General features: G+C 61.2%; 3 protein-coding genes across 4 annotated transcripts; 1 reads left to right on the top strand and 2 right to left on the bottom strand.

Annotated features, from left to right (window-relative positions):
- Window positions 1-149: 149 nt before the first annotated feature.
- On the bottom strand, window positions 150-5,528 carry LRWD1 (leucine rich repeats and WD repeat domain containing 1). The gene is made up of 15 exons (XM_004586976.2): window positions 5,335-5,528; window positions 4,696-4,930; window positions 4,459-4,575; window positions 4,158-4,298; window positions 3,888-3,986; window positions 3,582-3,701; window positions 3,348-3,462; window positions 2,868-2,977; window positions 2,486-2,693; window positions 2,147-2,219; window positions 1,918-2,058; window positions 929-1,020; window positions 687-842; window positions 501-613; window positions 150-418 (listed from the first exon to the last, which is right to left on the bottom strand). Exons 1-15 carry the CDS (start codon window positions 5,412-5,414, stop codon window positions 278-280), a joined length of 1,941 nt encoding a protein of 646 aa, XP_004587033.2. The 5' UTR covers window positions 5,415-5,528; the 3' UTR covers window positions 150-277.
- Window positions 5,441-8,179, top strand: ALKBH4 (alkB homolog 4, lysine demethylase). 2 transcript variants are annotated; one of them, XM_004587190.2, is made up of 3 exons: window positions 5,441-5,725; window positions 6,736-6,933; window positions 7,367-8,179. In XM_004587190.2, exons 1-3 carry the CDS (start codon window positions 5,594-5,596, stop codon window positions 7,952-7,954), a joined length of 918 nt encoding a protein of 305 aa, XP_004587247.1. In that variant the 5' UTR covers window positions 5,441-5,593; the 3' UTR covers window positions 7,955-8,179. The 2 variants fall into 2 exon arrangements, with proteins under 2 accessions (XP_004587247.1, XP_058537015.1); XM_058681032.1 differs by having other exon boundaries at window positions 5,563-5,693.
- Window positions 8,180-10,390: 2,211 nt separating this feature from the next.
- Window positions 10,391-19,477, bottom strand: ORAI2 (ORAI calcium release-activated calcium modulator 2). Its single transcript, XM_004586975.2, has 3 exons — window positions 19,304-19,477; window positions 16,622-16,859; window positions 10,391-10,984 (listed from the first exon to the last, which is right to left on the bottom strand). Exons 2-3 carry the CDS (start codon window positions 16,844-16,846, stop codon window positions 10,445-10,447), a joined length of 765 nt encoding a protein of 254 aa, XP_004587032.1. The 5' UTR covers window positions 16,847-16,859; window positions 19,304-19,477; the 3' UTR covers window positions 10,391-10,444.
- Between the last annotated feature and the right edge of the window lie 5,142 nt (window positions 19,478-24,619).

The following is a 24,619-nucleotide window of genomic DNA, read 5'->3' as shown; positions in this document are numbered from 1 at the left end:
AAGTGTGGCAGGAATACACGGTGTGGGTTCAGTGGTGATGCTCTGGGCAGTGAGCAGTTCAGCCACTCCAGCTGTGGCCAAGACCATCGCGGGGGCTGTTGGGAAGCCTAGTGGCTCAGAGTATCACTGAGGATTGGGGCGCACAGAGCTACACAGCTCCCTCAGGCCTCTCCACAGGGAAGAATTTAATAACAAAAATAGGCATAAAAAGACCCTCTAGTTTGCCCAAATGCTCAATAAGTTAGGTCGCGTGGCTGTGGCTGGTGCGCTGTGGAGACTAGCACCTCCTCCAGATGGCCACAATGTTGGAGTCCGTCAGAGCTGTGAGGTAGCTGAAGGTGGGGTCGGCCACCACTGCATTCACCATGGTCTTGCTCACTGCCTGGCCCAGCGCCCAGGGCTGGGGCCACTTGAGGATCTGGCAGGGAGAGACGGGGCCGAGTGCACTGTGGTGTCCCCTCCTCCCAGCCCGGGCCCGTGGAGGGGCGGCTGCACTGTACCTGGCTTGGGGCTTGCGGGGCTGCTGGCTGTGCGGGCGGCTGCTTCAGGAGGTGCCTGATGTCATAGAGCCACACACTGCCCTCCTCGTCCCCACACAACACCAGCCCTTTCTCTGCAGGGACACAGGGCACGTCAGCGAGGCCAGAGCAGAGCACCCAGCCAGGAAAGGGGCGGGGCAGGCTCACCTGGGCAGGTGCTGAGTGAGAAGTAGGCCAGGTTGGTGGAAGACCACTGCAGCCAGGCCAGGACCACCACGGGCACTGCGGAGCGGCTGCCCCTGGCACTCCACGTCTGGCTCCAACTCCACAGGCAGATGGTGCCCAGGCTGTTCCCCTTGGAGACTGTGAGGAAGGACAGGCGTGCCCGGGCTGGCTGGCCCCACAAGCCAGCCCCCCCACCCCGGAGGCACGCACCCAGCCCCACTCACCCACAACATCTTCATTCACGAAGGCCAGCCCGTCTACTCTCCGGCTTGGGGCCTCTGTGCCCTTGGAGAACACGAACTCCACCTCGCAGGCGCTGGGGAGGGGCCGCAGAGGGAGATGTTGGTGCCCAGCCCTCTCAACCCAGGCCTGAGGAGAGCTGAGCATGCGTCAGGTTACAGCTGCGTGGGGCTGGCTCGCGGGACAGGAAGCAGGCAGAGACCACTTTGCCCCTGCCTGTGGGCCTCCTGCCTGCCACCAACTGAGGTCCTACCCACCAGTCCTGGGCACAGGCTGTGCCCTTTTGTACCTGGCAGACTCGCTGACCCCAGGCAGGGAAGCAAGAATTGGGCACAAAACTGTCCACCACAAGTACCCCTGCTCAAAGGGGATACCTCACCACCTCACCCGACCCTGCGTTATTCTTCCCCTTTGTAGCTAACACCACCTCTAGAGGCTCTGCCTGCCAGGCGGGGTTTCCAGGAATTCGGGGGACAGAGGCACCCAAGGTTCTGGGAATCCCCCAATTCTCAGACATTGGTCATGGCCTGTTCTGTGCAGATGGGGACGTTAGGCCAGGACATGTGGTCACACTGCTGCTCTACAGGGGGGCCTGAGCTAGCGCTATGGCCTAATAGGTTAAACTGCCATCTAGGTTCCAGTAACCCATGGCCACTGGCTGCTCCATTTCCCATCCAGCTCCCTGCTGTGGCCTGGGAAAGCAGTCGAGGACAGCCCAAAGCCTTGACACCCTGCACCCGCGTGGGAGACCCGAGGAAGCTCCTGGTTTTGGATCAGCTCCACTCCGGCCATTGCAGCCACTGGGGAGTAAACCAGTGGCTGAAGTTATTTCTGTCTCTCCTCCTCTCTTTATATCTGACTTTCCAATAAAAAAATAAATAAATCTTTAAAATAAACAAGAAGTGAGGTGATTGTATGGCTCGATGGGCCCACCTGTTGCCTGGCTCTCTCCCTCTCCCCCTGCAGTCCTCACCGTCGCTTCTGGGGCTGGTCTAGCCTCACATCCCAGCAGCAGCAGCCGCCTTCACAGCCGGCCAGCAGGTGGTTATCCGGGCACGAGGCGACAGGGCACAGGCGCAGGGGAATGGAGGTGGTGTCCAGTGTGAGCAGCTGCCTGTGGCCAGGGCAGGGGACAGCGTTAAGCTGTGTGTTCTGCAGGGGAAGGGTACCCCTTTCCCCAACCCTGCTGCCCCCAGTGTCACCTCGCCTGGAACTCTTGGTTCTGGTCAGGCACCCCGATGTCCCAGAGGATGATCCGTTTGTCATAGGAGGCGGCTGAGGGAGGAGACAAAAGGACAGGTGGCCCTCCTCTGTCTGGCAGTCAGCCCCAAGGCCAGCTGCAACCCCACACTGGCACCACTGCCAGTACCACAAGCCACCTTGTGGGGTAACCGCCCAGGAGGGTCGGGGGGTGTCTGCCCGGGTCACTGACAGAACTGGGCGACCCAGAAGAGGCCGAGGCCCTGCCCAGCCTGCAGGGGAGACGGGCCACTAGGGTGGCCACACGGGGCATGGGGCCGCCAGGGCAGAGTGGGCCTTACTGAAGAGGTGGCTCTCGTGAGCTGGGCTGAAGCAGAGTGTAGCAATGGCCTTCTTGTGGGCCCGGATGACCCCGCAGCAAAAGCCGGCACGCACGTGTAGCAGCCGCACCAGGCCCCGCAGGCCCGCGGCCGCCAGCACACTCCAGCGCTTCTTGTGGCCTGCCTGTGTGACCACTGTCAGGGTTGTCCAGGCTACCGAGAAGAACTCCTGGGGAGTGGGGCACAACAAGGGAGGGGCACGGGTGCTCAGCGATGGGCAGGACCACACACATTCTAAGGCTGGGGGCAGAGGGGCCTGCTGTGAGCTAAGCTGCAGTGACCCAGCCTGCACCCTCCATTCTAGGGCACCCGTTCGCCCTGCAGGGCTGGGCCTGGTGCTCACCTCGCCTGGCACCTTGTACTTGTGCAGCACGATGCCAGTCTGGCAGTCCATCACGCACACCGCCTCCCCGCCGCAGGTGGCCACGGTCTGGGACATGGCCCCTGAGGGCCCTGTGGCGAGGGGCTCAAGCTGAGCGGAAACCTCTGGTAGCTCCCGCCTCCGATGCCCTCCTGGCCTGAGGCTGTGTTCTCAACTCTGTCCCCTCACTGGGCAGTATACCCTCCTAGTCAAAAGAACCGTGTTCTGGGACAGGTGTCCGGGTCTGACAGTTAAAGAAACCCATATTTGGGGCACCTGGGTTCGAGTCTCAGCTCTGTTGCTGAGGCCAGCTTCCGGCTAAGGCAGGTCCCTACTGTTCCTGCAGGAGATCCGGAGTGGGTCCCTGGTCTGGCCCCAGCAGGGGTTGCTGGCAGCACCAGGAGAGTCAGTCAGCAATAACAAAAAGCACGCAGCCCAGCACCACTCCCACCCTGGACGCACCGTCCTCCTGGGCCGGCTCGAAGGCGCAGGCCCACAACTGGGTCTCCAGGTCTCCAGGGCTGTTGTTCTTGCTGTGGCACTGCAGGAAGTGCAGCGGCTCCAGCTTCAGGGCAGGCTGAGGGGCAGATGGCATCAGGGACTGTCCATGCTCCAGGTCCTGCCCCCTCTACCCCCACCGGGCCCTGGCTAATGTCCCCCACCCTGCTCCCGGCTCTGATCCCTTGCCCAGCATACCTCGCTGTCCGAACCTGTGGGGCTTCCCTCCCTCTGGGCGGACTGGGAGGTGCGCACCCGTTTGGGGGTAGGCGGGCCTGCTGGGACGTCATCTGGCCGCTTCAAGGCCGTCTGCTTGGCCTATGGAGGGGGCCTGGTGACCCAGGATTGCCTGCCTGTGGCAGGCTGGCCTGTGCTCTCCCATGGGTGCAGGAGCCGAAGGATGGCTCAAGGTTGCAGGGGGACGGAGCTGACCCTCTTTCTGTATCTTCCCGCGGTAGGAAGGGCCGGGGTTCTGGAGACCTCCCGTGTCCTGGACACATGTACCTTGGCCTTGCCAGCAGCTGCAGCTTGTGGGGGCTTCTCTGGGATGCTGTCCCCCTGTGCCCCCCAGGCGGCCACCAGCTCCTCGGAGATGATCTGCACCTGGTGTTGGAGAGGGAGGTCACCAGGAAGCTCCCAAAGTCACACACTAACCAACAGGGCCATCTTCCCTGTCCCACCCCAGTGCCCACAGCCCTGTGTGGGGCAGCTGCAGGCCACGCGAGACAGCAGGAGACTGGGGCCAGGGGCCTGCTCAGAGAAGGGAGGACGTACCCGCCACTGGGTGAAGGCGCTGAGGGACTGGGGCCCGTAGCGGACATCCCTGACTGCAGACTTAACAAAGTCGGCCTGCACCTTCTTGGTCTCCTTCCCTGGGCCCAGGGTCTCCTTGAACTTCTCCCAGTGAGCCGTGACCTGGGGCGGGAGGGACCAGATGAAGGCAGAGCCGGGCTGGGCCCCTCCCAGGTGTGGCCACTTTACCCACTACCTGCTGGCAGCTGCCCCCTGCCCGCAGCCCTGTTAAGCTGCAGCGTGCACATGGCCGGCTGCCACCCACCAGGGCCCCCAGCCTCACCCTGTTGGTCAGCTCGCGGTTCAGGCTCTGCACCTGAGTGCAAGTTGAGGAGGTGTCCTTGCCATTGAGCTTGCGAAGCTTGGGCAGGAGAAAGCACACTTTGAAGTTGTCACTGACCTGGGTGGGCGGCGGACAGAAGGGCGTTCTCAGGAGGTTGCAGCCTGCTCAGCCAGGGGTGGGGGGATAGGGAGAGGCGGGAGGGGGCGTCCCCCCGGGTGGCTTTTCCCGTCTACACACCGTCAGGAAAGGGTTGCCCTCCACGTAGAGCTCCTCCAGAAGCGGGAACTGGCAGAAGGCCGTGATGTCGGTCAGCTGGTTGTTGGCGCAGCGCAGCACGCGCAGGTGCACCAGGCCCAGCTCGGGCGGCAGCGTCTCCAGCTGGTTGTCGGTCAGGTCGAGCTCCTGCAGCTGCTGCAGGCGGCTCAACAGCTTGGGGTCTAGGTGCTCCGTGAGCAGCTGCAGCCCGGACAGGCTGCGGAAGGCGGCGGGCAGGCGGCGTTGGCTCACGCGCGCACAGCTTCCCCACCCAGTACATTAAGGTCGCAGCCGGTGTGGCGCTCCCCCGTGCTGTCCCCCTACTCCAGGACGGGTCTCCCCGCCATGTCCGAGGGGCTCTAGGGAGCCCCAACAGGTGGCTCCAACCAAAACAGTAACCCTCGCAGCCCGGTTTCTCCGGGGCTACGGCCGCGCGCATCCCCGCCGCGGGAACCGTTTGGCGGGAACGGCAGCCGAGCGCCTCCGCCCGAGCGCAGGGAAGCTAACCGGCGCCTCCGGCTCGCCGACCCCGACCCAGGGCAAGCAGGGGACCCCGGCCCGCCTCCGGCGGCCACAGCCTCGGCCCGACCAGCCTCCGCCCGCCCCCGGCCTCCTTCTCACTCCAGGTTCCGGATCCTCCCCAGTCGGTCGCTCTTGGGTCGCCCGCGCTGCAAGAGAAGGCGCGCCGAGAGGGGCACCATGACGCTCCCCGGGATAGCCAGAAAGCCAGAGCCCGGGAGGCGTTGCCGACCGAGTTCCCGAAGGCGGCGCAGGCAGCCGCGACCGGAAGGAAGCGCGGCCGAGAGTCTCGTGTCCCCAGCGCGCAGACTACGACTCCCGGCGGCCCCCGGGGTTCCGCGCCTGCGTCCTGGCCAGCGCGATGGCGACCGCGGCGGCGGCGGCCGCTGAAGCCCCCGAGCCGCTCCGGGAATGCGGCTGCAAGGGCATCCGGACCTGTCTGATCTGCGAACGGCAGCGCGGTGGGTTCCCGCCCTGGCAGCTCTCCCCGCAGGTAGGGGCTGGGAGAGGAGCCGCGCCCCCCAAACCCGCCCTGCGTAATGGGGAGGCTGAGACCGCCACCATTTAGCCGGGATGGAAGCCCGTCAGGGGCCAGGCTGGGGCCAGGTGCGCGCGCCCCGGGGATGGCGCCGTGATGTCCCGGGTGAGGGGCAGGGGCCTGACCGCTGGACGGAGAGCGCGCCTGGAGGTCAAATGTGAATCTTTATGAAGGAAGGGAGGCTGGGAAGCCGGTGGACAATATTGCACCCCATGAGCAGGGCACAAGTGGCGCGACTGCCACCGTGAGCCACCAGCCCCCAGTCCTGGGCTCTAGACACCCCCAGGAGCTTCGAGGACGCGGTGTCGAGGTCAGAAAGAGGGAAATCAGCCCAGGTGTGTGAGAAAGGAGGCGTGGCTAGGCGCGGTGTCCTGGGCTCCGTGCGGGGCATGGGTGGTCAGCTTTAGGGAGGACCTGCATTGTGCCTCGGGTGCAACACGAGAACCTTGGGTCCTCGGGTCGTGGCACAGGAGCTGGGGCCCAAAAGACGCAGCGAGCGGTTCAAGGCCTCGGCGGGGGTCGGAGTGAGTCGGGGTCCCAGTCGGGGAGAACCTGTGCGCCTGCTGGGAGGGGCGGTGCAGGTGACAGAGCAGAGGGGAGCTCCTGGGCAGGAGATGGGGTGGCCTCCAGCGAGCATCCACCTGACAGAGTAGGGTTCGCCCAGACATCCTTGGAGGGACGTGAGGCTGGTGGGGATTGGGGTGAGGGTTGAGGGGGCAGCCCGGGGCCCCCTGGAAGCAGACGCTGGAAGTGATGGGCGTGGACCACTAACCTGAAGAGTCATCTAAGCGCCTTCCTGAGGCTGTGGTGCCATGGCAACAGGGAGCACACGGCTGGCTGGCTGCCTGCCCCTGGCTGTCGGGAGGCACTTGGCCCAGGATGGAGGGGCAGGACTGTCCGGGCCTCCAGACCCAGAGGAGGGGAGACGGCCCAGTGACCCCCCACTCCCCACCTCCCACCTGCAGAGAACACAGCAGTTCCTGTACTGCCCGGACACCGGCTGGGCCGTGGGGGCCACGGACTCGGACTTTGAGGGCTGGGCCTTCCCCTTCCCTGGGGTGATGCTCATTGAAGACTTCGTGACCCGGGATGAGGAGGCCGAGATGGTTCGACTGATGGACCGAGACCCCTGGAAGCTCTCCCAGTCGGGACGCAGGAAACAGGTGCGCTCTGGGGCTGGGGGTTGTGTATGTTGGGGGTGCTGAGAACCTCTGCCTGTTACTCCTGCTGCCTCTCGTGGCTGGTCCTGAGTCACTTATTGGGCTGCCCCTCATGTTATCACACACTGCCAACTCATACCAGGACTGGGCAAGGGCCATGGTCAGCACCAGAAGGGGTAGGGGGCTGATGGAGGCTAGGGGTGCTGCTGCAGCAGGAGTGAGCTCCCGGGTCCTGGGACCCAAGCAGCTGTCCCCACCATTGCCTGCCTGGGCTTCTGCCCACCCTGCAGTGCAGCAGGCTCCTCAGGAGGGCCACTCGCCCCTCGGTCTGGGCCACCTCTGTCCCTTGCTGAGCCCTCCCCTTCTGCCTCCAGTGGGGGACCTCTACCACACTCAGCCGCCTGCTCCTTTTCTGTTCCCCACCCTCTTCTTGCAGGACTACGGCCCCAAGGTCAACTTCCGGAAGCAGAAGCTCAAGCCTGCGGGTTTCTGCGGCCTCCCGGACTACAGCCGCGAGGTGGTGCGGAGGATGGGCCTGTACCCGGGCCTGGAGAGTTTCCGGCCGGTGGAGCAGTGCAACCTGGACTACTGCCCCGAGCGGGGCTCTGCCATAGACCCGCACCTGGACGATGCCTGGCTCTGGGGCGAGCGCCTGGTGAGCCTCAACCTGCTCTCGGCCACCGTGCTGTCCCTGTGCCGCGAAGCGCCCGGCAGCCTGCTGCTTGGCCCGGCCCCGGCCGCTGGCCCCGAGGCGCCCACTGACAGCCTCATTGCCCCCAGCCGCTCGGTGCCATGCCAGGAGGTGGAGGTGGCCGTGGCCCTGCCCCGCCGCTCCCTGCTGGTGCTCACGGGCGCTGCGCGGCACCAGTGGCAGCACGCCATCCACCGCAGGCACATTGAGGCCCGCCGCGTGTGCGCCACCTTCAGGGAGCTGGCTGCTGAGTTCCGGCCCGGCGGGCGGCAGCAGGAACTGGGCCAAGAACTGCTGGGCCTCGCGCTGTCCTTCCAGGGCAGGCCTGTGTGAGCCGCTGCCACCCTGCTACCAGATCACCGCTGTTTGGGAGGACCGTGCTCACCTCAGTTCACAGAGTGTTGGTTCCACTTGCTCTGCCCCTTCCGTGCCCTGATCCGGGATTCGCCCCTGCTGCCGCACGAGCTGCTGTAGGAGCTGACACTGTGGAGCTTAGCCTGGGTCGGGCCGCCCTCCTCACCGGCTTGCTGTGAAAAAGAAACCTCCCCTCCCAGGAAATTGCGAGGCTGTCCACTTTGTGGGGTGCTTGCCTGGGCAGGCCTGGCCATCAGGCGCAGGGCAGGCCTGGGAGGTTGAGGGGATGTGGCCAGCCAGCCCTCCCTCTGGCTGCTCCCAGGGTGGGCTCACCTCCCCAGGGACATCAGGGCCTGGTCTCTGCCGCTGGGACCTGGCTGGGGGTTGCTGCAACCCAGCTTCGGGGCCTTGATGTGGGGAGCATGTGGGGGGCTGCCAATGGGAAGGGTGCCTGGGCGACAGACACCACCTCTCTGTGGGACCCTGAGGGCAGAGGCAGGCACCTCCCAGGGCACTGGGGCTCTCCCTGCTGCATAGGGTACGGGATGGGGGAGGGTTGGCAAGGCAGTTGAAATGCCGTGCCAAGGTAGGGCCCATTGAGAAGTGCTTATGGGAGAGGCAGCTACCCTCTGCCCAACACTGCCCTGTGCCTGCCAGGGCAGACTCACTGGCCCCTCAGCGACGTGCAGGACATGTGGAGGGAGTCACTGTGGTCTGTGGCGGCCCCAGGCCCGTGTCTGAAGCTGAGACTGGAACCCCTCTGTGCCAGCCCAGGCCTCTAGGCCACCCCGCATCCCTGCACCCCACACTCCATACCACGGGAAGTGCTGCTTTGTGCACTGACCCCTGGGAATCTCTAGGCTGGACGTGCTGGACGGCTCCTCTCTGGTACAGCAGGGGCTTCCTTGTGGCCCCTAGAGGTGGCTGCCATGCAGACGGCCTGGACACTGGCCCCATGACCACAGGGACCCAAGCTTGAGTGCCTCCCCTCCTGGAGGCCTCCAGGACCTCCTGAGTGTGTCAGATGGACTGCCCACATGTGGCTACTGCTCCAGTTCTGTGTTGTTGGCTGCACTCTGCACTGGGCAGCTCACAGCCCATCTGAGCCCACTTGCCTCTGCTAGGGAGAAGCCTGCGCCACCCCAACAGGGCAGCGACAGGTGATGGGCTCACGCACCAGGGGAGGGCCAGTGGCTGCAACACGTGCCCTGCCCTGGTGGCATCCCACCAATAGCATAAAGAACCCCAAGTGTCTTTCACCAATTTATTCAGCTCCATCCAGGGCCAGTGTTTCAGAGGCCCATGCTGGCCCCGCCCCCTGTGGGATCAACAGGGGTCATGTGAATGGCCGGGGCAGGCAATGGCCACAGATGTCCTCCATGGTCTGTCCACTGCCAGCCTTCTGACTTGGCTGTTTCTAGAAGACAAACCCTTGCCTTCTAGGGCGTCTGAGTGTAGCAGGGCGCACGCTCTGGCAGTGCCAGCTGCTTTTGCTTGTGGGAAGCTGGGGCAGGCCTGTACCAATTCAGCTCGGCCTGCTGCACCTTGGCACACTATTAACCCAGGCTAGACTCCAGGAAGCAACTATGAAGGCTGTGGTTTGCTGCCCTCTGCTCCTCCCCACCCCCGCCTGCCAGGTGGCTCCCGCATCTCCCAACAGGCTCTGGTTGCGCTCAGGTCTCGGCAGGGCAAGCTCGTTAACTCAGATGCACCTTATCAGGAAGGCACGTGCCAGGAGCCAGCTGGCAGATGTCTGCAGGGGACATGGCATGGGAAGGCAGAGCTGGGCCTGGTCACACAAGACAGACTCTGGGCCCTGACCGACTGCCCCAGGTCCTCCACACAAGCCCCTAGATCCTTGCCATGGCTGACACAGCCCAGGCGCTACTGTGTGGTCAAAAGACAGAGCCACTGCACAGTGGGACCCTTCTACCTGGGGACTGCGCCAAGTCAGTGTGGCCAAGGTGTCTGGTGGACATCTCATGTGGATGCCCAGACATGCCTGCCTGGCCCTGGGGACAGTCCCTCAGGCTCCTTTGCCACACTGACGTATGCCACAGGTTCTGGCTTCATGCCATCAGCCAGGCTACCCTGCTCTTCCCAGGGCTGGGAGGGAAGCACCATGCCACGTTATTCCTGTGTCCCGTCATGTTGCTGTAGTTCCACTGGACACACTGCCCATCAGCTGCCAAGCCCTGGGGCATCCCCTTGCGGCTCCTCTGCATTCACAGCCCTGCCCCTGGGTCTTTGCAATGCCCCTGCCTGACCAATGCTGCCGGGAAGCCTACCTGGGAGCGAGGCTCAAGCTACAGCCGCCTAAACTGGAACCTCCTGACTCAGCCCGAGTGCACTGGCCACAGTCTCGCACCTCACCGGAGTTTCACTTTCGGGGGGCAGCACCTAGGTGATCAGTATTCAGGCGGGAGGCCAGCTGTGGTCTTGGGCTGCCTGGCGGGGCCCCGAGAGCCATCACACCACCTGTAGGCTGCGTTCGTGCCCGTCCAGCTGCACCTTGAGCTTGTGCAGTTCCTCGATCTCACGGTTGTGGCGCTCGGTCTTGTGACGCACCAGCGAGCGGTAGAAGTGCATGGTGAAGACCACGAAGATGAGGCCCACAGGCACCATGATGATGGTGGACACCAGAGCCGCCTGCCAGCCGGTGTGGCCACCAGGGCCCGGCAGGGGGCCAGCCTGGGGCCGCGCGTCCACGGGCAGGAACTTGATCCAGCACAGCAGCACCACTTCAGCCAGGAAGAGCAGGATGCCGAGCACGGTGGAGAAGCCCCAGGCCAGCTCGATGTAGGGGTGCATGCGTTCGTGCGGGGACTCGCTGATGGAATTGAGGTTGTGGATGTTGCTAACGGCCTCCACGTTGGGCAGGATGCAGGTGCTGATGAGCAGCGCGAACAGGTGCACAGCCACCAGCACTGTGGTGCAGGCGCTGAAGGCGATGAGCAGCGGCCGTGGGTACTGGTACTGCGTCTCCAGCTGTACCTCCACCATGGCCACCTGCAGGGCAGAGGGGCACGGCTGGGCTGGGCTGAAGCCTCAGGAGGGTACTTTTTTTTTTTTTAAAGATGTATTTATTTGAAAGGCATAGCAACAGGGAGGGAGGAAAGAAACAGAATGTCCCCCTGCTAGTTCACATTCCAAGTGGCCACTTCAACCAGGTTAGGGCCAGGCCAAAGCCAGGAGACAAGAGCTCGAACCTGGTCTCCTGCTTGGGTGCTAGGGGACCTGCTACCTTCCAGACACATAAGCAGGGAGCTGGGGCAGGGAAGCAGCGACACTCGAACCTGGCATTCTCATGGGATATTGGGATGAGGGCTGCCAGCTTTGCCTGTTGTACCACCTTGCCAGTCCCTGGCTGTTCAAATGTTTCAGGGGCGAACATTGTGATGCAGTAGGTTAAGCTTCTGCCTGTAGTGCCAGTATACTGAATGGGCACTGGTTTGAGTTCTGGCTACTCCACCTGTGATCTAGCTCCCTGTTACTGGCCTGCGGAAGCAGCAGAGGATGGCCCAAGGGCTTGAGACCCTGCACTCACATGGGAGACCATTCCCCTCTGGGTGCTTCCCTGGCAGAAACGGGGGCATCTGTCTTGCTGAACTCCAACCTCTTGGGTGAGGGCCTGGGCAGCACATGGCCTTGCTGCCAGCACCACAGCCAGGCTCCCAGGGTGCTGGGCCTCCCAGGGCACCCCCGGGCTGTCTGCTCCCAGCTGGCTCTGCTTCCGGTCCCACTCTGCACTGGTACTCCCAGAGGGCATCTGGGGGGCAACAGGTTAAAGGCTCAGGAACGTGGAACCCCGCCCCCCACAGGGAGGCCAGGATGGAGTTCGGGGTTCCTGGCTTCAGCCCAGCGCCTGGCGGCTGCAGTAGCAAATGGGACATTTCAGTCCAGTCCTCCCAGGTTCTCCACACTCCACCCTCTCACCAACCCAATGGTGCCCTCCCAGTCCACCACCCCACCCTGGCACCGGGGACTGTCCCCACGAGGGCCTACACCAGGCCCATGAATGTTCCAGCAGCCACTGCCTAGTGCCCGTAAGGTAGGACCCAGAATGGTCGAGCAAGGGCGCAGGAAAGCACGCAGGAAAAGTCGGCTCTCAGCCTCGTGCTGCAGTGGCCATGGCTGCGGGGGAGAATGGGATGACCTCTGACCTCTGACCCTGGCCCCCGCCAATGCAGGTCTCGGGAGGTCAGGAGTGGCTCCAGTCCTTGGGTCCCTGCCACTCACCTGGGAGACCTGACCTGCGCTCCTGGCTCCCACTTTGCCCAAGGTCCCACGCTGGCCACTGCAAGCATGGAGGCCGTGAACCAGCACACAGAAGTTCTCTCATCTCTCTTCCTCTATAACTCTCAAATAGTTTTTTGTTTTGTTTTGTAAAAGAAGGTAGAGGCAGATGATTTCTACCACTGGTTTTTTGCCTAACAGATCTGTGCCATCCCTGATTTTAAATTAATATTTATTTATTTATTTATTTTTTAAAGATTTTATTATTATTGGAAAGTCAGATATACAGAGAGGAGGAGAGACAGAGAGGAAGATCTTCTGTCCGATGTTTCACTCCCCAAGTGAGCCACAACGGGCCGGTGCACGCCGATCCGATGCGGGGAACCAGGAACCTCTTCCGGGTCTCCCATGCAGGTACAGGGTCCCAAAGCTTTGGGACATCCTCAACTGCTTTCCCAGGCCACAAGCAGGGAGCTGGATGGGAAGTGGAGCTGCCGGGATTAGAACCGGCGCCCATATGGGATCCCGGGGCATTCAAGGCGAGGACTTTTAGCCGCTAGGCCACGCCGCTGGGCCCATTTATTTATTTTTATTGGAAAGGCAGATATACAGAGAGGAGGAGAGACAGAGGAAGATCTTCTGTCCACTGATTCACTCCCCAAGTGGCCGCAATGGCTGGAGCTGAGTCAGTCTGAAGCCAGGAGCCAGGAGTTTCTTCTGGGTCTCCCACACGGGTGCAGGGTCCCAAGGCTTTGGGCCGTCCTTGAATGCTTTCCCAGGCCACAACAGAGAGCTGGACGGGAAGCGGGGCTGCCGGGATTACAACCGGCACCCATATAGGATCCCGGTGTGTTCAAGGCAAGGACTTAAGCCAATATGCTATTGTATTGGGCCCCATCCCTGATTTTGTACAAAAACTGTGAGGAAGGGGTGTGTGTTGGATGTAGCAGTTCCAACACTGTGTAGGCCGCTGTGTCCCCAACTCGGAGTACCTGTGTTCAGGCCCCTGCTCTGCCTGCACCTGCTTGCCAGCTCCCTGCCATTGTGTACCTGGGTGCAGGCACTTGGTCCTTGTCACACACTCGGGGGGCTTGGAGTGGGTCCCGGGCTCCCAGCAGAAGCCTTGCTGCTCCCTGTCGGCCCACCGCCTCACCCTGTGCAGGGTGTAGCCCTGGATGTTGCAGGCATTTAGGGAGTGAAACAGCAGATGGAAGAGCTCTGGTCTCTTTCTGCCTTTCAAATGCGTAAAAATTTAAAACAGAACAAGCTGCCGTCTACTTAAAAAAACAGGAGTCAGTGACAAACTGACTCCTTCGCAACTTCCTTCAGGGATTACCCTCCTGGGAGCTAGGGGCCCAGCCCCGCCTCTGGCCTGGACTGCTGACAAAACTGGTGAATGGGAAAGCACATGGTGTTCTTGGGGGACCAGAGCCCCACAAACAGCTCAGCAGCCATAATGGCTGGGGCCTTAGTGAAAAGCCAAGAACACACAGGTGCATCATGTTCGCAGCACAGTGGGCTAGGCTGCCCGAGGTGCTGCCGGCCTCCCCATACATGGCACTGGTTTCAGTCCTGGCAGCTCTGCGTCCCATCCAGCTCCGCGTCCTCTGCCTGGGGAGGGAGCAGATGACAGCCCGCATGCCTGGGCTGCTGCCACCCACGTGGGGGAGCTGGACATGGCCTGGGCCTGGTTGTTGTTGCAGCCATCAGGAAGAGGAACCAGCAGATCCACTATCTAAGCTCTTCCTTGCTGCTCTTTCATGTAAATATTTCAGTCTCTAAAATAGCAGACAGCAAAGAGCTGCTGCCGGACGCTGGCTAAGGGTGGGTGTCCTTCCACGGATCCCACGGGGCCCTGCAGGCTGGCTGGCACACCGTGGATGGGGCCCGAGGCAAGGTGCTGCCAGCTACTCAGCATCTTGGGATTACAAGGCAGGAGGCAGGGACACGAGAGCCTGTAGGAGCGCACAGCCAGATGGTGGGCGTGCCTGTGCCCACGCAGAACTCATGGGCGGCCCTGGAGGCACCGTGCTGCTGCGTCCAGGGAAGGATCTGGGGTGGGTGGTGCCTTTGGGCTGGCGCCCACACTCACTACTAATCAAAGTCCAGCTGACACAAAGAGGAGATCAGCAGGGCAGGCTGGCTGCTACGCTCTGGCCGAAGACCTGCAAGCACACACCAGTGGTTTCCTTTTTAAATATGTATTTACCATTTATTTGAAAGACAGAGTTGGGGATGGATTTTCCACCCATCTGCTGGCTCTCCTCCCAAACGTCAGCAAAAGCTGAGGTTGGAGCAGGCTGAAGCCAGGAGCCAGGAACTTTTTCCAGGTCTCCCATGTGAGTGCAGGGCCCGAGCCCTTGGGCCAGCCTCTGCTGCTTTCCCCAGGTTATTAGCAGGGAGCTGGATCAGAAGTGGAGCAGCCGAGACTTGAACAGGAGACCCGTGCTGGATGCTGGTGCTGCAGCTGGCAGCCTTGCCTGCAGCAGTCTGACCATGTGCATCTGTCACTAATGTTCCCCATTCACAGACTGAATGACACCTGAGCTGGTGTCACACAGCAGGTGCACATACGCTGGTTTCTAGAAGAGGGCAAGAGGTCAGGGACTTCTTCAAGCTGCTGGTGCCAAGGACACACCAGTAACATGGGAAAGAAGAGAGGGCCTGCCATGATAGCCTAGCGGTTAAAGTCCTCACCTTGAACACACTGGGATCCCATATGGGCGCTGGTTCTAATCCCGGCAGCTCCACTTCCCATCCAGTTCCGCTTCCCATCCAGCTCCCTGCCTGTGGCCTGGGAAAGCAGTGGAGGACGGGCCAGAGCCTTGGGACCCTGCACCCGTGTGGGAGACCCAGAGGAAGCTCCTGCCTCCTGGCTTCTGATTGGCTCAGTTCCAGCTGTTGCGGCCACTTGGGGAGTGAACCATTGGATGGAAGATCTTCTCTTTCTCTCCTCATCTCTGCTGTATATCTGCCTTTCCAATTAAAAAAAAAAGAAAAAAAAAGAATCCTGGCCAGGGTGCAGTGCAATGGCCCAGGGGCTAAATCCTCACCTTTCAAGCACCAGGATTCCATGTGGGCACCAGTTTGTGTCCTGGCTGCTCCACTTTCCTTCCTCCCTGCCTGTGGCCTGGGAAAGCAGTGGAGGACGGGCTGGAGCCTTGGGACCCTGCACCTTTGTGGGAGACCCAGAGGAAGCTCCTGGCTCCTGGCTTCAGATCAGCTCGTATTACTGAAGCCATTTGGGGAGTGAACCAGTAGATGGAAAATCTTGTTCTGTCTTTCTTTCTCTCTGAAAATCTGCCTTTCCAATAAGATAAATAAATTAAACAAACAAACAAACTATATATATATATATAGTGTGTATATATATATATATATATATATATGCTGGGGAAAACACTGTAGTTTTTTAAGTTCCATTTTATTTATTTACCTGAGACAGTGCGGGCCCCTAGCCCCTGGTTCACTCCCACATGCCCACAATGGGCAGAGCTGGGCCAGGGTGCCCCAGGAAGCAGGATCTCTGGGGGCGCTTCCCATATGGTTGGTCATGGCTGCTCCCAGGGAGCTGTGGTCAGAAGACCAAGCTGGGAACGAGGCCTTGGCACCCCTGAGGACTCCGGGAGGGGACATGGGCGTGGACCAGGGCCTCAGCTGCTCGGCTCAACTCCTGCCCTGTTCGTTTGAACATGGTGCAGACCACAGGTAGAACCAAAGTCATGCACCACATGATTATACACAGTGGTAATCACATTTAAAACAAAAAGGCCTTTGCTTTCAACCACAGACCTGAAGGCAAATGCACCGCCCTCCAGCTTACGCGGCCTCGGCTGGTCCTGGCTTGCCCTCTGACCACAGAGAACCTCATTTTTCTGAGGGCGGCCAATCCCGGTGACACAGCAGGATCTGAGGGCCCTGGGGGCGTAGCCTCTGTCCCTAAATCACACTACCTTTGCTGTGAGGGTGCAGAGGCAAGCCCCTGTGGCCCCTCTGAACACATCACCCCAGGGCGGAGTGGGGGGTCCTGACACCTGCACCCCCTACCCAGGGATGTGGAGATGACCCCTGGCCCACACTGCCTCTTGTCCTGGGGGATGGCATAGAGGGAAGGCAGGAGCTAGGGGGCCAGCCAGGTATGCCAGTCTGCCACCCTGCAGGGCCACTAATTCCAGTTGACCCCTCATTCCCTGCTCAAACCCCTCAAAATTCCAAACATGGGTGTCCCTGAGATAAGGTAGCTGTAGGCCCTCCCATGCTCCTGGCCAGACAGAGTGAGGCTCTGGGCCTTGGAGCCCCGGGGGTCCCTCCCACCAGCCTCTTAGGAACAAAGCTGTCTTCTAAGATCAACCCTGAAGCGCACACCAGTCATGGGGCTGGCATGGCTGGCAGGGCAGCTCCTGTACTCACCATGGCGAAGCCGGAGAGGAGGGCTGAGGTTCGGCTGGAGGCCTTCAACTTGGCCCTGCTCAGGTACAGCTTCCTCCAGGACAGTGCCTGCACTGAGTGGTGGTTGGAGGTGACCAGTTCCAGGTAGCTGCGGCGGACCCAGTCCCGGTAATCCATGCCCTTGTGGCCAGGCTCAGAGCAGGCCGGGGTGGAGGGGTCCGCAGGCACGCTGAGCTCAGCGCTCATGGTGGGAGCCAGGCTGTGGGGAGAAGGAGACATGCTCAGACAGCCTGAAGGGGGATCCAGCCCACCTGGCCTTGGACAGGTGGAGTCTGCTTTGCACATGGCTGGGCCACAGGTGGCACGGCTCCCTTCCATGGTCCTCAAGCTCTTCCTGTGCCCATCTGGGATCTGCCACCTGCTGCTCAGGGAGGCTGCGGGAGTACAGTGGCATCCTGAGGCCCGCCCTGCCTTCAGGAAGAGCGGGCTGGAGGGATGATCTTCATGGTACAAAACTCACATTTGACTCTCAGCTCAGCCCCAAGTTTCATGCTGATCTTCTCCAGAAAGGAGAAGTGCTTCCCACAGGACCCCTGGGCCAGGTTGTGCCCCAGGTGTTTGCAAGGAGCTGCTCCAGCCCCACAGATTCTAATCTGCGCAGTTCCTGCTAAGCAATTGAGCTTATGCAACTCAGGCCCAGCCCCTTGTCAGCTGCAGCGGAAACCTGTTGAAAATGAGAAAGGAAACCCACCAACTGACATGTGTCCATTTGAGGGGACTAAGGGCTTGGGGACCCTGGGTCCGCTGCCGGCAGACACCTGGCTGGATAACAGCACTGACCGGTTGTCAGCAGGACCTGGGAGAATTCAGACCTACATCTCCACCAATGCATGTGGGGATGGGCCACATCCTATGACCCCCAGAGCCAGCTTGGGTGGCCACACTTCAGGACTAATTAACCCACCGGGATGCCCAAAGGCACAGGCACCTTGCAGTTCACTTGGCCTCAGGGGTCCCCTGGGAGCCCACCTGAGGCACTGCTTCCCATTAACTGGATGTTTCTGGTGCCGAGGAGTAAGGCTGGGGATGGGTGGGTAACTAAAGACAGCAGCTGAGAGGTGCCCACTCTGGAAGGGCCGGACAGGACGCTGGATGCTGCAGGTGGGAAGCTTGATGCACTATCCGATCTCTCAGCCAGGCCAGAGTCACCAGGGCTGCCAACTTGGGTGCCTGGGTGTATCTCCCCACCCACACCTGCAGCCAGCAAATGCTGCATCACGGGAACCGCCCTTGGAGAAACGTCACAGAAACGCACCTCACTAACCTGTTGGCTGGTTAGTGCCAAATGACTAGAAACATCACCAAGGAGGAAAGACACTTTAGTCTCCCTCTTCTCCCTGTGTGTGTGTGATGGAGCTGGGCCTGAGGGGATCACAGAGACCAGAGGCAGCGTGTGGCAGACACGGAGGCTCCTTCTGGGTCTCCATGGCATCCGGCTCCCAGGACGGGGCACCTGAGATGGACACCGCCCAGTGAGGACAGTGACAAATTGGCGACTGGCAACTTCAGTGCTGTGGTGGATGGGCCAGGGCAGAAGGGGGGCAGGCACTATAAGGGACAGAGGTGGGGAAGACTAGGTAAGCCGAGATCACCCTCAAAGGCCTGTGGCTACCCACGTGGAGGAACCCAAGGGGCAGAAAGGCAGCTAGCTGCAGGCACAGGTGTAGGATGGCCACCATGGCATTCCAGGGGGCAATGGGAAGCTGTGTATAGAAGCCCCTCAGAGACAGAGTCATGGTGAAAGGTAGACATGAGGAAAGAGTGCATGGGAGCAGAATGGGTTTTGCCTGCCCAAGGGACACAGGCCAATGCAGAGAAGGACCTGGTGGCCTCCACAGTCGGGGAGATGCATGGGGTGAAAGAGAGAGTGGCTCAGAGACCAGCAGGGAGCCAGACCAGGTGACAACCTGAAAGTGGAGGTCTGAGGACAGCCTCCCAGAGTGGCCAGGGCCCAGTAGATGTCCAAGGATGGGATGGCATAGCAGAATTGAAGATAAAGAAGCCACTTCCTTCAGGATGGGATTCACAGCCGGGGCGGGGCCTGGGTCGGAGCCCTATAGGGGAGCAGTGGCTGAGCCCCACACTGCAGCTAATGCTGGGGGCTGGAGGGCACGATGGAGCCCAAATCTCCTCCAGGTGGCACCTATGCCAAAAGACGTGCCCCTGGCCAGCCGGCTGCCATGGGCCGCCATGTGTGGCCTGCCAGGCAGGGTGCCAGCCCCCCTCCACAGGCCTGCCGAGGGTTTCCACCGGCAGGAGTCTGACTTCCTCTAAACATCTGGGGCACAGGCAACAGCGAGTGGCTCATCACGGGGGGGGGGGGGGACCTCCACCCGCACCTCTGAGGAAGCCCTAGGGACCGCAGGCGACCCCCCATCCCCCAGTCCTCTTGGTGGCATCCTGCCAGGGATCCCCCACCAGGGATTACCTGGCCCAACCCCCATCACCCTGCCCAGCAGCCAGCCTCTTCTCCTTCCGCCCCATCCTGAGGCGGCTCCTGAGAGAAGTCACCGTTCCCTCAGCCAAGGGTCCTTGCTCCAATTCCACCTTAACTGCGTGTGGATTGTTTCCCTCAACCCCCGCGCTTCCCCTCCCCGAATCCTCCGCTCTGAGGGTGGGCGCGCACCCTCTGCTAGCACTCACCGGAGCTGCCCTGGCTCCCGGCAGGCGGCCGTGGGGTGGCTCCGCGGCCGCGTGGCCTTGTGGCCAGGGTGCCGAGCACGGCCCCCTCCCTCCTTCCGCCCGGCCCGCAGGGTCCCCCCGGGCCCCGCCTGCGCCAGCCCCGCCCCCGCAGGCCAGGCCGCTGCAGTGGCTGCCAAGGCAACGGCGCGCGCCACCACGTGACCGGCCTCGTGGGGTGCGGCGGGCCACGTGACCTCCAAGAGGGGAGGGAAGGGACCTATGGTCCTAGAGAGGGGGGGTCCCTGCCCCTCACTGGGACCCTCCTCGGGCCTGGCGATGCACATCGCCCCAGGACGCACAGCAGTTCCGGTTCCGCAGTGATGCATGGGGGGAGGGCGAGGCAAGCCTGAGTACTGAGCCCGGGCTGCGACCACAGACCCCTGGCTGGGTTCTCCCTGACAAGGAGCCAGCAGAGCAGGGCCATGGCAGCTCCGCCTGAGGCGGGTCTGAGTGCAGCACAGCTCTGGGGTTTCTGGGGTTCGCCTCGGAGGATGCCAGAATCTTTTCTTGGCCACGTGGGAGGTGCGTAGATAGAACAGGGCGTGAGGGGGTCAGAAACGGTAAAGGGCTGAAAGGAGAAGCCCTGGCTGACCACGCCCGAGTTTGCCCAGGGCGTACCACATCTCCCAGCCGCATTGCGTACGGAAGTGGCTGGGGAGGTGAGGGGTGTCATCCAGCACCCCCCCTCACTCCTTTGCAGCTCAGGTTGGGCAGAGGAGCCCAGGACCTTTCCTGTTGCTGCTGCTGCGAGGCACCTGTCACCCTTGATGAACTCTGCGGTTTTACCAGTGAGCTTACTCCAACAGGAAGTGCACACGAATAATTCCCCCAGCAGTGCTGTGGGTTCATGTCAGTCTGCCGGTGCCAGACGGCCCCATGGAGCCCTCCCTGAGTGCCTAGTAGGCTGCCGTGTGCCCTACATAGCATTTTTCCATCTGTCCCAACAGCGTCGAACTGTGACACACTTATCCAAGCAGAAGAACAAGTCTGTTCGTGTCTGCCAGTCCAGGTTCTGACACCTGGAAGAACCCAAGGGAACCTTTTCATCCAGGGCCCTCCTCCCCCTCCTGGTCACCCCATGGGAGCCTAACACCTGCTGCAGGAGCAGAGTCTGTCAGAAGGCTGTTATCTTCCAAAGCTCAGGCTCCTGGCAAGGCGGCCCGGGGACGGGCAGGAAGCACTGTTGTCCTCCCCACGGTCACTGACTCAGGCTAGAATGGTTGCTGGCTCGCGTCTCCCACCCAGCGGCTCAGAAAGCTCTCTGCACTGGCGCGTGTCTCCTCCACCCCCTGCCGATCGTTCCACAAGCCCAGACGGTGCCCAGAGCTGGTGTGCCAACCAAACATGCTTGACATGAATTGTTTCCTACTGTGGCGTGCTGTGATGGAGATGGGACAGTGGTCAGGGTGGTCAGCAGGCACGCCAGCTGCCCCCAGGGGTAGAGGGAAGACTCCCTGGAGGCAGGGCATCGGAGGCCACAGCTATGCACCCTCGGAACCCTGCCAATGTGTGGAACCTCTGCTGAACGCAGTCACCTCCCAGCCCTGCTTTCCTCTTCACCCCAGGCCAATCCCCTCAGCCCTGCACTCCCAGGACTGAGCCCTTGCCATCCCCCCGCGGCAGCCCATCTGGGAAAAGCCCACCTCTGGCCCCTTCTCCCCCACTCTTCCTCCTCAACTCTGCAGAGACCTCCTTTATCCCTGACAGCCAGACCTCCTGAAGAGACTCCCACTTCTGGCTCACATCCTTCGAGAGCACAGCCTGGCTCCACTACCCTCATGCCTGTGGTCCATTGCCACCGGCCCACCCATACAGCTCAGCCCAAAGGGTGTGTCGGCCAGCCCTGAGGAAATGTCCCATCATCCACTTGGCTGGTGACATCATCAATCTAGTGCCCCCTCACCAAGTCCATCACCATGCCCAGCTGCCCCCTTTCAGCTGTGCTGGTGGTAGCTCACCTTCCTGCTACTCACATGGCCCTGCCCTGCCCACACCCAAGGCCTGGGTCAGTGTCCAGACAGTGCATGGAGTGCACCCCACTGAGCCCTGCTCCCCACCATCCCTGGCCACCAGTGCTGGCTTTGGGATTCCCATGGGTTCAGCACTTAGACCTGCCCAGTACCTTTTACACAAGCAGCCTCCCAGGGCCTGTGGCAAGCGGGTTTTCCAAAGCACACTCTTTACTGCAATCTGTTAACATTTGGTAATTGTAGCTCACCGGAGCCAAGTCTGCTGGATAGTAAACACACAGTACCTACCCCAGGGGAGGGAGAGAAAAGAGAGCTGGCCAGGAACCGGACAGGGCTAGCCTAGTTCCCACTCCTCTAACTCCACTGAGGAATCTGGGGGTTCTCTCCCTCCCGCACACCTGTTCCTGAAAAACAGAGAAGTAAACGTAGCATCACCACGGTGCATCCTGGACCGTGGGTATGGAGGGTGTTTACAATGAGCTGTAAACACTGTTAGAACTTCCTGTGGGCACTTAGTCACCTGAATTTGCCACCATTGGGAGACAGCTGCGGAGTGGCACCGCGCAGGTACCAGGGGTGATGGGCAAGGTCCAATCTTCATGGAGTTAAGGCTCTGTGTAGGGGGTGGGTGCTGGGGTGGCATGAGGTGGCGACTGTGTGACAGGTGCCTGGACCCCAGGGGCAGAGGAAAGGCTCCCTGGAGGCAGGGCGTCCAAGCTGTAACCCAGGAATGAAGGTGGTCTGGCACGAGGGAAGGCGCAGGCCACTGTAGCTGCTACTTTGTTCCAAGGGTGGGGCAAGTCACTGGGGACTTGGCCCTCACAGGGTCACTGCTGTGTGTAGCACAGACTGGGGGTAGGCCTGAGTGGAGTGGGATGAGGTAGTGAAGCCACCATCCAGCCGGGGGACACTGGGAATGCAGGTCTGGGGTGCTGAGGCAGAGGCCACACGAATGAGCATCAGTGGCCACCTGCTCATGTATAGCTCTGAGCGGGGGGATGAGCTAGGCAACGGTCAGGATGGCAGCCCAGAGGAGCCCAGAGGAGCAAGGTGGGAAGATGCAGAAAAAAACAAGCCTGCAGCTCAAGTTCATGTCTTCCCTTTGCTGAACCCAAGGTTCCCACTGGACCTACAGGGAAGGATGTCAAGCAGGCGGCTGCAAGGGGCAGTCCAACCCTGCAGACAATCAGGAGCCAGGGCGGGTGGTGTTCCAAGTCAGTTCTGGCGCCACATGCAGTGGGGGACAGGAGACTACGCACCACTCACCCCACAAAGAGCCCAAGCACAGAAGCCAGTGAAGGATGTGAACAGGGACACTGGACTTGGCAGGACTAGAAATTCTCAGTGGACACTCAAGGCAAAAATCGGGTTGGATGAAAGTGGAAGGGGGTGGTACAGTAAGCTAAGCCTCTACCTGCAGTGCCAGCTCCTGTCCCAGCTGCCCCACTTCCCACCCAGCTGCCTCCTTCTGGCCTAGGAAAGCAGTCGAGGACGGCCCAAAGCCTTGGGACCCTGCACCCATGTGGGAGACCTGGAAGAAGCTCCTGGTTTTAGATCAGCTCTGGCCATTTGTGGCCACATGGGAAGTGAACTAGTGGATGTAATGGTTCTTTCTCTGTAACTCTACCTTTCAAATAAAGTAAATCTTTAAAAAGAAAACAACAAAAAAGGCTGAAGGCATGGAAGTGGAGAGGATACTGGGAAAGAGCTGGGATGGGAAGAAGAGATGCGGGTGGGGTGCCCAGACGGCATACGGGCTACTTCCTGGCGGCTGCTGGCACGGCCATGGCCGAGAGCTTCTGCCTTCCCTGGATCCTGGCCGACAGGGACCCTCGAGGGGAGACGGCACAGCCCCTACCCTGGCCCCCTTTGCCCCTCAGGTGTGGGCTGCAGTTTCCAGACAGCTCACACAGCAGGTGGACACTGTAGCCATACTGGCTGGGTCAAATCCCAACTCCACCACCTGCTGGCTGGGCATACTGGCCACTTCCCCAGAGCTCTGCATTTTGTAAATCCTGCCTGGCAGAGCCTACGGGAAAGCCGGTGGAGGGGGCAGAGCACTCCTTTATTTTTTTGTTTGAGAGGCAGAGATGGAGAGGGAGAGCTCCCATCTGCTCGTTGGCTCCTTCAAATGCCCACAACAGCCAGGTCTGTTCCAGGAGGCAGGCAGGAGCCAGGAATTTCATCCGGATCTCCTCGCTGAGAGGTGGGGACCCAAGCACCTGAGCCGTTGCCTGCTGCCTCCTCTTGCATGGCACATGTGAGCAGGCCACCAGGTTGGAAGCTGAGGCAGGAATGGGAACAACCCCAAGCAATGGCCGAACCTACCGAGCAAGGCTTCCCGTGCCCATACCCGCCTCAGGCCACGTCCTCTCCCACAGTAAGCCAGGCTCAGGGCTACACACCCGGGGCTCAGCCCGTGTTTGCAGGGGACGAGAAGAAAGGAATGAAGGCCTACCTCATGTGGTGGTCAGAATTCAGGCATGTGGGCTTGTGTTCCTTCCCAAGCCTGCCTAGCTCCTGATGAGCTGAGCAGAGCACAATTGGAGTAATGGTCACAGTCTCACGGAGTGTCCTGGACAGCCAATGATGCCACACACGTCTCCGTGGCCAGCTCCGAACGGCTCTCCACCCATGAGCTAGTAACCAGCTAGGGTGTGACTTCACGTCTCTCACCTAATTGAAGCCCTTTCTGTGGGGTGGTGGGAGCGCTATCACCCGCTCCCCTCTCTGTGACGGCATCTATTCTTTCCCAAATGATACCCTGAGCAAGGCTGAGTCACCCAACCTAGGGCTCACAGGACTCGGAAACCACCAGGGAGCTTTGCCTGCCCTGGCATCGGCTTCTGGGATTTGCAAGGGCAGAGTGGCAACCCCAAGTCCAGCTTCCACCTGCGCGTGCTGAGCCCAGCTCCCTCTCAGCCTGTGGCCAAGAACCGGCCAAGGGAGGAGGAGATGGTGCGTGGGACTGTCAGGTCACACGCAGGGATGGGGCTTCCGGATCCAAACTCTGGCACCTCCAACAGCACGGGCAGCAGGGAGGGTCTGCGGGATTCAGTCTGCCCCAGCAGTCACGCCCCGTGTGCTGGGGGTGGATCCAGAGCCAGCAGTGCAGAGACAGGGTTAAGCCAGGACACAGCCCTGCCCGAGGGCAGCCCGCCAGCCCCGCCGAGAGGACACAGGCTTCGAACGCGCAGCCAGGGGGGTGCTTGTTTATTAGTGCTTCGTCCCATCTCAGCTTTGGGCAAAGAGGAACGCCTGTGACCTGAACCACAAGGGCCAGGTGTGGTCACAGACGTTGGGCAGA

This window comes from Ochotona princeps, chromosome 24 (assembly GCF_030435755.1).
Source record: "Ochotona princeps isolate mOchPri1 chromosome 24, mOchPri1.hap1, whole genome shotgun sequence".
NCBI classification, from domain to species: domain Eukaryota; kingdom Metazoa; phylum Chordata; class Mammalia; order Lagomorpha; family Ochotonidae; genus Ochotona; species Ochotona princeps.
The sequence above is the reverse complement of the archived record's forward strand: the minus strand, read 5'-3'. Positions and strand labels throughout refer to the sequence as shown.

Bases quoted from the DNA above. Each gene is read 5' to 3' on its own strand.
- ALKBH4 (XM_004587190.2), top strand. From the start codon at position 5,594: ATGGCGACCGCGGCGGCGGCGGCCGCTGAAGCCCCCGAGCCGCTCCGG. The intron at 5,726-6,735 runs GTAGGGGCTGGG...TCCCACCTGCAG, and splicing joins CCTGGCAGCTCTCCCCGCAG to AGAACACAGCAGTTCCTGTA. The intron at 6,934-7,366 runs GTGCGCTCTGGG...CTCTTCTTGCAG, and splicing joins AGTCGGGACGCAGGAAACAG to GACTACGGCCCCAAGGTCAA.
- LRWD1 (XM_004586976.2), bottom strand. From the start codon at position 5,414: ATGGTGCCCCTCTCGGCGCGCCTTCTCTTGCAGCGCGGGCGACCCAAG. The intron at 1,021-1,917 runs GTGAGGACTGCA...GCCCCTCCCCAG, and splicing joins GACCAGCCCCAGAAGCGACG to CGCCTGCGAGGTGGAGTTCG. The intron at 419-500 runs GTACAGTGCAGC...TCTCCCTGCCAG, and splicing joins CCCCGCAAGCCCCAAGCCAG to ATCCTCAAGTGGCCCCAGCC.
- ORAI2 (XM_004586975.2), bottom strand. From the start codon at position 16,846: ATGAGCGCTGAGCTCAGCGTGCCTGCGGACCCCTCCACCCCGGCCTGC. The intron at 10,985-16,621 runs GTGAGTACAGGA...TCTGCCCTGCAG, and splicing joins TCCTCTCCGGCTTCGCCATG to GTGGCCATGGTGGAGGTACA.